We start from the raw sequence: 10,857 nt of genomic DNA, 5'->3' as shown, positions 1-10,857 counted from the left end.
GATGAAGACAGGGTGTGTGATGAAAGACCCAGAACACATCAGGTTACATCACTGAGGATGTAGAATCAACAGATGTGTCATCACGACAATTATTTTGAGCTGTAAAATGACTTATATAGCAGCCCAAGAGCCTATTAGGTGCTCTTACCTCAATACATTTATGTCTTTCTATTCTATCTGATATATGCAGCTTTCCCTGTAATCACTGTTTCAAACCTCTGCACCACCTAAACTGGAGCGTACCATTTTCTCAAGAAAGCACAGGGGAGTTCAGCGAAGCAAAGCAAACAACTAAGCAGAAATTAATAAAAAATGAGAACTAATTGCCATTTCGTGCTCATGTAAACACAACACAAACACACATACACTTGCTTCAACACCATTTAATGTAGAGTTTAGACTAATTTAGCAGATCTGGGGCACTCCAGACCCCCGTCACTGCTCAGAGGACTTAATGAGACAACACCTGTTCCCACTTGGCCACCTAACGAGCAGAAACAAATATATAACATTCATTTAAAAGAGCAACAATTCAACTGAAACTTTATGAGAACCCCAATAAAAGTACAAATGGCCAGTTAACTTTTGTTGTGATATTTGGGGGAATTAACTGTTCATCACCGCTGTTAAGTCAATGACTGATTAATGACGTGTACCCACATATTTATCTTACTGCTTTTATGTTACTTCACTTTGACAATACTGCGGCCATATCACGGTAAATGACACGTTATGAGCAATTTCCTGACTTGATACTCCACAAAATGTCGGTATACATTAAACAGAATAAATTATTCAAACACCCGTCACCACACTGAAGGACCAGCCTTTCCTCTTTTATCTCACCCATCCTCTAAATCGCTCGGCTGGGGTGAACTATTGAACTCACTTTCCTGCCCTGCTTGTACCACTCACTCAGTATACAAATCAAATATTTAACATCGGAAACTGAAACTGAAGCAATACCATTATTAAAGAATACGTTCTCTTTCCCACAGAGGAGAATCTGTGCTATTCTCCAATAAATTACACAAAAGAATTCCATATAGTGGATTGTGTTTGTACCTTTTAGGCCCTTTGTGCACTTTGTGCGTGTCTTTTTACTTGTTTACCAAGGGAACAGGGTGAAGGTGCAGGATAAGAATATACTTTATTTTCTGAACTGCTCACCTTACCTTTGAGAAAAGAGAATACATTTATTAAAGGGAAGATATTGCATTCGTCTGAATCATGGCCTTTTCCTTTTCTACCACCACAACACAACAAAACAGACACTCGTACACATGCACCCACAAGTGTAATGTGTGTGTTTATTGGGAGCATTTTTTTGACATATTTGTTGTTCACTTACTAGATGTTTATGTTTAACATGCTTCCAAAACCTCTTCGTTAAAGCGAGTGGTTGTTTTCTCTACTGCGACCTGTTGGTGGTATGAATCGTGCTATTTTAATTGGAAAAGATGAGTCTCCATCATGGGACTGAGTAAACAGCTGTACGCTCTCTGTTGACTCCATCATGTCACCCCCCTTTGTGGATGTGTGAGGCGAGTAACCTCCACACTTTGGGTTAACCTCTTTCCTCACGCTTATCTGCTGTTAATGAACACGGCCACTTGTTAATTCCTGACAAATGACCACCAGGTTGCTTAACGAGCACAGAGCTGCATCTATTACAGGCCGCCATATTCGGCCAGCTAATGTGAATAGGCAGACGGCTTTAATGAGGGTCGTCTGGATGTCTTGAAGAATGTTGTCGTGGATCTGCTGGCTGAATCCTTAACGAGGCTCACATTTCGCCTGCACACTTCCTCTAATCTACCCAATTTTATTTATGATAAATACACACTTGTTGGCCCTACATTCTCTCCTCTTCCCAGTATAATGGGGTGTGTGTGTGTGTACGCACTTGAGTAATGTTAAATGATCCATGCTGATGTAACTGAGTGCTATAGGTTCAATTATTTACATGAGGTGCACAGAAGAATACTGAAATGACTACTGGTGAGGCGTAGGAGACATAATTTGCAACCGAGAAAAAAAATCAATGAATGTCATTTATACCCAGACCGAAGCCTTATATCCCATGCACAATGATTCCAAATGGACCGATTCACCCCGATGCTTCAGACTGAAGTCAAACCTGCATGTCGAACCATTTTTGAACTGTGCATCTCCAGACAAAGCATTGACCTGCGCAATTATTCAAGGTGAAATGCATTCAAATAGCTCTCTGATGAAACTGGCACAGGCTTCACGCGCCAGAGAAGAATCATACGTATGCAACGGATGAGGTACAAGTAGGGCAGCAGCTGGCTGCAGACAGACCTGGATCCATGTCGAATAAAGAAATTCAGTTCAGGGCCTGGGGGCTATGGTGGTGCTATGGTCCATTTGAGTTCCAGGGCCAAATAGCTGGAATCATCAGTAACTCTCAACCTTCCAATGAAGTGAGCACCATTTACTAAGCAGTCCATTTTTTTATATTCTTCTTTAAGAGTCCTTGATCAGGGTTAACAGTAAAGTTAAGGCAACATTGCATGCATTTTTGTGGGGAGGGAACGGGGAACTACCTCCTGCAGGATAGATGTAATGTAATGTAATTCTTGCCCGTTAAGTTTAAGAGTTGAATTTAAAGTGTTGTTTCTGGTCTACAAATCACTGCATGGTTTGGGGCCAACGTCTATCTATAAAATGCAGATAGAATATGAACCCACAAGATCTCTCACACCATCAGGAGCTGGTCTGGTCTGCACATTTTTCATTTGATGGACATCAAATAAATTCAGCTTGTGGTCCCGACCAGTCACACTGCCCCCATCTCATCCTGGTGTGTGTGAGTGAGTCCAGGGAGGAGACCAGGACAGACATCGACTGGTGATTGACTACCATGATCCGCATCTGATGATAACATTGGTGATTGGTTCAAATGTATTTGAAATAAAACAATAAAGATGTGGTTAAATTTGAGACTGTCCACTTTAATTTGAGGGTATTTGCATCAAAATGAAGTGAAGGGTGCAACGATTTCAGACGTTTTTACAAAGACCCTCAATCTTAGATGCACAAAAATGAAATGACTGAAATTGTCAGTGACATTGTGATTTGACCACAAAGAATGTTTTTGCAATCTCCCTGGATGGATTTGTTCCTATTATTCAACCTAATTATGGCTTACAGACAGTGTCATCTTTGTGGATTTCACACTGCAAGACTCCCAAATGCCACACTTTGAACCAAAGTCACACCTTTTATCTGCTCACTTCTAAATGAAATGAGAAGAGAATAACACACACCTGGCCATGCAAAAGCTGAGCAGCCTGTCCAATTACTTTTGAGCTTTGTATAAAAATGATCTGCAAATACCATTGAATTAAAGCGGACACTCTCTAGTGTAATCTTAATTGTTTTACTTCAAATCTTTTATTTTCAAATTGGGTCGCAGAAGATGGTGAAGTAGTTCTTGTTTTTGCAGCTCTGTGTCTGTGGAAGAGACAGTGTCCTGGGTGGGAAGTAGTCTATCTATCTCCTCTGCTCTCTCACTCTGGAGCTGGAAATGTCAGAGCGAAGGAAGTTCGCAGCCAATTATCATCTTGGCACATTGCACAATACGTTGCAGTGTTCATTTAGAGTGCGATGTCGCAGAGCCAAACCAGATGGATGAGGTCATGACTGATTCCAAGATTGCAAAATGGAACTGGACCAATAGTGCTTGTGACAGCCTGAACCTCTTGAGTGGTTGCAGGAAGTAGTAAAGCTGCTGGGCCTTCTTAGTGGTTTTGGTGATGTCCGTGTCTCACTTTAGGTCCTGTTAGATGATGGCACTAAGGAATTTGTGATTTGTGTCTTCTAAGATGTGTCTTAACTCAAAGTCTTTAGCTCCACCAGCATCCTCCCTGTAAGAGGACATAGGAAGACATCAAGCATTGAGTGCTCACTTTGTCAACATGGTCTAAGTCTGACTCAATATTTAAGGTCAGGGTCTCCACACCTTTACTCTACTGTCATTCATCATGCGTCAGACCATTGTTCGGTCTTAAACACCTTTGTTTGATCAGCGTAAACATGTTACTCTGTTGTTATTTTACACTACCAAAGTCACTCAATAGAAACTGCAGAAAAGAACTTGAACGTGAACTTGAAATGTCTCTAATTCCTTATCTAGGAAAGTGTATTTGTGTACAGGTTCAAACAGTTCAATGAAGAAGCGCTAAGAATGTTGAGGGTTAGCGGAAGAAGAGTTGCTCATTTAAATTATAAAGTATCTCTTTATAACGCTCCTCTGAGGAGGAGACTTAAAATAGCTGGCTGATCTTTGTCTCTCCTGCTTGCATCGACAAAATTTCTGAACAGATTTCTCTTAAAGAAAAAAAAATCTGTCAGCCATTTCTACATTGGGAAGCCTACTTTACTACAAACACTGCGTTTATGGAGGTCTACCGGTCTGCTTTGGTCTTACACCTGTTACTGTGAGACCTGCACCATTTCTGTGAAGTATGTCATCCTTTTTAGCAGAACTGTTCCTGCCTGACCACACTCAATGCGCTGAAATTTACCGTCCGACTGAAACAGTATTTGCTTTTGCATAAAGGGGTGTGAGAATGTGTACGTTAAATAAGGAAGTAGTCACGCCCATTAAGGACTCCACACAAATGTCACAGTCAGACTATAAAGGAAGGGGCCTTTTGAAACAACAATGACAACAGCAATGACACCAGAAGAGCTTTGGTACCTTCCTGAAAAGGCTCCACTGGGATAGAACAGACAAGAAGAAATAGGAACAGAACAGAAGAGGAAAAGCTCTGGACCTGCAAGAAGGTACACAATGCACACATCTTTTCTTGTAACAATCCACAGTTGAAGCTATATATCATATGTTTCATTTCTTTTACAACTAATGGTCAATACAGTTTCCATGGAACTCTATATGTCAAATGTTTTAGTTTTGTGAATAATCTTTTATTACCTGTAAAAGTAAATATTGCAAAAACATAGTGTACAAGGCCAGAATTTAACATTTTTCTTTCTTCATTTTTCTACTGAGTTGTCATGGAGAAGTACAAGGTAAAGGTGACAACAGCCAACAGGAAGAATGCAGGGACACTTGACTGTGTCTATGTGACCTTGTTTGGAACTGAAGGAAGGAGTGAGCGGATAGAGTTGGACAACTTTGGCATCGATTTTAAATCCGGGGCGGTAAGTTAACTCCAGCTGCTGAACACAGTCGAGGTATTTACTTCGAAAACTATTTCACTCTTGTTATGTCATGTGAGAGGTAAAGCTGACAGACAAAAGGCCTGAGAATATGTGTGTCACATTGATTCTGAGGAACTTCAAACCAGAACAAGTGATGATCAAGGGCAAGTCAACTTAATGAAGTTGCAAACATGTTGCGTTAATCTTTATATCCGGTAGAAACTACTGACTTATCCAGAGTAGACAGAATAATCAGAAGACAAGATGCAGGGACTGTCACATACAGAAACAAGTCATTTGTGTACAATGACACGATGCTGCCAAAGCTGCATCTCAACATAACCAGTGTAGCATGTAAACAAATGAGAAACTGCACCTGCTATGGATCTCTTGTAGTAAATAAGTCTGTAACTCCTCTGACCACAACAATCTCTCTCTCCAGACAGAAACATACACAGTTGAAACCAATTCATCCCTGGGGTCACTTCTGCTGGTCAAGCTGGAGAAAGAGCCTTATTTACATTTCACAGAAAAAGAGTGGTACTGCTCCAGTATAGCGGTGACAACTCCAGAGGGAGATGTCGTCAGTTTCCCATGTCACAGATGGGTGTCCAAGGGAGAATATGTGGAGCTGAGAGGAGGCAAAGGTCTGCTTTAAGTATAAACAGTATCATCATCACATCTCTTCATCTCTCTCTTCTCTTTGTGTCTTACCTTTTAATCACAGTAGTCGTCCAATTTACAGCAACTAACCTTGTGTCCTGTGTACTTTTTAGCCACAAAGAATTTTGAGGATGAGCATCCTGTAGTGATTGACCACCGGATTTCAGAGCTGCAAATTCAACAAAGCTTGTACAGGTAAGTCTCCATGTTGTCAGGACAAACAAGACCGACAGTCACAGACATTACATTTCTATGTAAATAACAGACAATGTCTTTTTTTCTAGATGGAAGGTTCTTGAAGGTCTCCCTCATATCCTCAGTTATACCAAAGAATCTGACCTTCCAGCTGCGGTCCGCTATGCACTCCGTGAAACAGAAGAGCGTCATCATGTAAAAGTAACAACGTGAGTCTGTTTATATCATTTACACTCCCACAGCTTCAGCATCTGAAAAATGGCTTCAAATAATAATGAGTACTTTACATATGTAGTTTTGGTCTGCTTGAATCATTGACATTATATAACACGAACATCTAACAACACTTGAAGATGGATTACCACCTCCCTCTACAATCATGTCCCTTGAGATTAAGCTAAAACCTTTATTCAAACAAACAGGAGAGTTAGAATAATGTTTAATCCTCTGCATTGTGTTTATTCTCTTGATCTCATCCTCAGTGGTCTGGAACTCATAATTAAAGGGCTGTACAGCACTGACCACTGGAAAAATCTGGAGGACATGAAAAACATCTTCTGGTTTAAAAAGACAAAAGTTTCAGGTAGAATTGATGAAAATAATGTAGTTCCTGATATTCCTTTATCATAATTAATACAAAATAATTTATCAATTAATCTAAATATTTAAAAAGCAGCAATAAACCAAGAACCAAAGTAAAATAAAAGTAAATACATTCAGATGATTATGATCTTGTCCTACTGAGCTCATTCTGACAATCAAATTCCAACATGTCAACTTTTAAGGAACACAATAACAGCCATGATGATTCAGTCTTTATTGTTTCTATGTTATTTTCAGAGTATGTCTCAGAGCACTGGATGGAAGATGATTTCTTTGGCTACAGTTTTCTGAACGGAAGCCACACCAGTATCATCAAGCGCTGCTCAGAACTTCCATCAAACTTTCCCGTCACAGATGAAATGGTGAAGCCATTTTTGGAAGAGGGAAGCTCTCTGCAGAGTGAGATGCAGGTATGGGAGATGAGAACGTGTAAATGTGACCACTGGAGTCTTGGATGAATAGATTTAACCAGGCATTAAACTTTGAAGTGTATTTAAGTCTGTAACACTGAGGAAAGGTTGGCTTCCTGCTGTGTTGATTCATCACTCTCATTTGTTCTTGTATATAGAAATTATAGTCTCTTTCCTCTATCTTTGCTTCCCACAGAAAGGCAAAGTATTCCTCTGTGACTACAAGAGAATAGATGGAATACCCAGTCATGTGTACAATGATGAACCTCTGCATTGGGCTCCGTGCCTCTGCTTGTTCTACTTGAACCCGCAGAGCAAACTCATGCCTATTGCAATACAGGTATTTCACAGATGCAAATAAGGGATCACATTCAACCTGAAGATACCTCATCACACTTTTTAAATCCTAAAATCAAGTTTTATCACATCCCAGCTGCATCAGCAACCCTCAGACGAGAACCCTATCTTTCTGCCAAGTGATCTGGAGACCGACTGGTTGCTCGCCAAGCTGTTTGTAAAGAATGCAGATTGTAATGAACACCAGGCCGTCTCTCACCTGCTGAAGACTCACTATATGGCAGAAGCTATTAACATTGCCACTCTTCACAACTTCCCTGCGGTGCATCCCCTTTATAAGGTATAATACACAGAAGAGATCAGCAGGGGATTCAGAGACTGTTTAGATGATGGATATGTTTTTTCTAATACATGCAGTCATTTGGGGTGTTTGTGCCACATACTGTATATATTCAAGCAGCAGGATAACAACTTTCACCAGTTATTGCATATTCCTCTCTCTGCCCTAACAGCTACTGATCCCACACTTCCGCGGAACACTTCCAATAAACATTGTGGGCCACAAAATTCTACTGGGACCTGGTGGATATTTAACAAAGGTATGGATTATTAACAGCTATAACTTCTATACTATACTTCTAAATACTCAGCAAGAATGTCAAATCTATCAGGATCTTTGTTTTTAGAATTGAAGCTACAAGCCCAATGTTTAGTATTTCATTTCTTCAGTTTTCAGGTGGAGCTGAGGGTTTGACAGAGCTCATGAGGAAGGCTTGGTCTGAAGTCACCTACAGCTCCCTCTGCCTCCCAGAAAACATTGCTGAACGAGGACTGGAGTCTATCCCCAACTTCTACTACAGGGATGATGGCCTGAAGCTGTGGGGCATCATCAACAGGTCAGAACCATGAGATGTGACATGTCACCATGATTACAGAATGCCAAATTAAAACATTGTCTTTTGTCTTGAACAGCTTTGTTCAAGCAATAGTGGGATACTATTATCCCTCAGAGTCAGAGGTGTCTAGAGACTCTGAGCTTCAGGCATGGATCAGTGAGATTTTCACCTCCTGCTTCTTGGAAAACACAACCTCAGGTAACTGACCCATATTCTTGTATCATTGTTTAACTCTGGGGAAAGACGTTTTCCAGAGCCTCAGGTCTTTGCTTTGAATCCTCTAGAATTTTGGATGATGATTATGGAAAGAGGTGGAGTGATAAAGCTTTTCATTCCAAATGCATGAATGAAGTGACACTGGCATGAGAGGAGATGAGATTCTTTCCTTCGTGTTGTTGTTGTTGTTGTGTTGTTGTTGTTGTATACTGCGCTGTTGGATACCAGAATTTCTGATATAGTACTCTATCGTGAATATCCAAAATGAACCTTTGATGACGGTGCTGCCAACAGGGATTCCCTCAAGCTTTAATACTGTTGATGAAGTGGTCAAGTTCATCACCATGGTGATCTTCACAGTAACTGGCCAACATTCTGCAGTAAACGATCCACAGGTGAGATAATCAAGAGGGAAGAACACCTGTTGACATTTTGATGAATAGGATGGTTTGCTGTGAAAGTTATAGAACTGACGCTTTCATCATTTTAGTTTGACTACAACTCGTTCGTGGCCAACTGCCCATTCCAAATGCGCAAACCTCCTCCAACCACTAAGGGTCAGTCGAGTATGCAAACGATTTTGGAGACACTGCCGAATGTTGAGGATTCCGCCAAGGGAGCGGGAATGCTTTGGATTCTTTCCAGCAAATTGTCAAAGACGGTTAGTTATATCATTGTTTATCTTATGTTAATTCATATACATTTGGGTCACTTATCACTAACAGACATTTTTATATTGAGGCTTTTTATCTTAACTTCTTCCGGCAGGTTTCTTTGGGTTCATATCCAGAAGAACAATTTGATGAGTCTGCCCCATTGGAGTCAATACAGAAGTTTCAAGAGGAGTTGTCCCTCCTCAGTAAGGCTATAACCCAGAGGAACGCAGAGCTCATCATACCATACACATATCTGGACCCTGCTAATGTCGAGAACAGTGTAGCAATTTAAATGAATCTGAATGACACACACACACAGGAGGGGGTACGAGCAATTTTAATTGTTCATTTTAATTGTAAATTTCAGGGCCATGTTCATACATCAATAATTACAATGAATGTTTCTTTTTCACTATTTACCACTGTAAGGTTCTAATAGACAAATTCAAAACATGACATTGATATGTTGTGTTTGTGAATTTGACCACTGGACCAAAAGGATGATCTAAGAACATCATTCATTCATTTCAACTCGCTTCCTTCTCCTGTGCACCTACGACTGAGTGGAAGGCAATTTTTCTTTCTTGGCAGAGAATCCTTGTCTCAGCCTTTGTATAAAAGTCTTATATATATGTAGAATATGAATAAGTATGTGCAGGGCTGAGGGTATTCAACGCAGCAGATCTGTGCAAAGTTGCAGCACTTATTGTCTCCCTGTCTCTCTCTCAGGACTCATATTATTCATATTTTGCTGTATTATTGTATTTTTGCTGAAATGTATTTCTTCCCACCTGTGTTCCCTATTGCACATCTGGGCGTTCGAGGAGCGGTAATCTCTCTTTGGATGGCCTCTCCCTAGGTTTCTTCCATTGTTGTGGGCCTGGAAAGCCCTTGAAATTGTGTGTGATATTGGGCTTTAGAAATAAATTTGACTTGACTTGACATTTATGGACATTGGACAAATTCCAATTCTCTCTCTGGAGGCTCCGGAGGTCGATGAAGCTCCAAGTGCAGGAGTTTCCTTCCCTCATCATTAGTATTTCTTAGAGACATAATGACTTATTATGTTTACTAAGGACAAGCCATCCTGTATATGAAAGGCGGAGAGAAAAGAGAAGAGAATACTGAGGTGTGTGAAGATTGTACAGAGAGCGGAAGATCAGGAACAGAAATGAGAAGTAGAGTGAGAGTTCTGTACTGTAATAGTCATAGATGGGTAAAGGATGAGGACAAAGGAGAACATGAGGGTGAGGGGATAGAGAATAAATCCTCTTTCAGGCACTAGAAGGCACAGAATCCACCACAAATCCTGCCAGGAAACTGTCTTACTTCATCAAATTGCACAAAAGAGCAAAATGAGGAATGTGGTACGTGTGTGTGCTAAAAGAAAACCATGGAGACTGAAAACAACGAGGTCTCTTGCAGGCTAAAATGTGTTTTCTATGAATTATGTGTAATTGCAACTATTTTGCATTTGTAATTGGTGGTTAATGACGGTTCATTAGCAGCATAGGAATTAGCATGGCGTTCATGTAGCACTGTTTAGGGTCGAGGTGATGGACTAATGAACTGAAAGGAAAAATGCCAGTGCAACAAGGTCAGTTATTATTTCCACAACACACTAATTAACATCACAGTGAGATGTTTAAGTAGCCACATGTGTATAACCACATGTAAAGGCAAAGGCTACCAGCGAGCGACTGCCTGGGGCTCCCAATTACGATACAT

General features: G+C 40.5%; 1 protein-coding gene across 1 annotated transcript; it reads left to right on the top strand.

Annotated features, from left to right (window-relative positions):
* Positions 1-5,046: 5,046 nt before the first annotated feature.
* LOC142994999 (hydroperoxide isomerase ALOXE3-like) lies at positions 5,047-9,950 on the top strand. Its single transcript, XM_076145875.1, has 13 exons — positions 5,047-5,061; positions 5,636-5,840; positions 5,970-6,051; positions 6,534-6,634; positions 6,892-7,064; positions 7,261-7,404; positions 7,498-7,701; positions 7,874-7,960; positions 8,091-8,257; positions 8,334-8,455; positions 8,768-8,868; positions 8,964-9,134; positions 9,242-9,950. The coding sequence occupies exons 1-13, from the start codon at positions 5,047-5,049 to the stop codon at positions 9,419-9,421; spliced, it is 1,752 nt and encodes a 583-aa protein (XP_076001990.1). The 3' UTR covers positions 9,422-9,950.
* The last annotated feature ends 907 nt before the right edge of the window (positions 9,951-10,857 follow it).

Source organism: Genypterus blacodes, unplaced genomic scaffold (genome assembly GCF_046128005.1).
Source record: "Genypterus blacodes isolate CSIRO-AG114 ecotype Tasmania unplaced genomic scaffold, CSIRO-AGI_Gbla_v1 ptg000031l_1, whole genome shotgun sequence".
NCBI lineage: Eukaryota > Metazoa > Chordata > Actinopteri > Ophidiiformes > Ophidiidae > Genypterus > Genypterus blacodes.
This window is presented reverse-complemented; position numbering and strand designations above follow the sequence as displayed.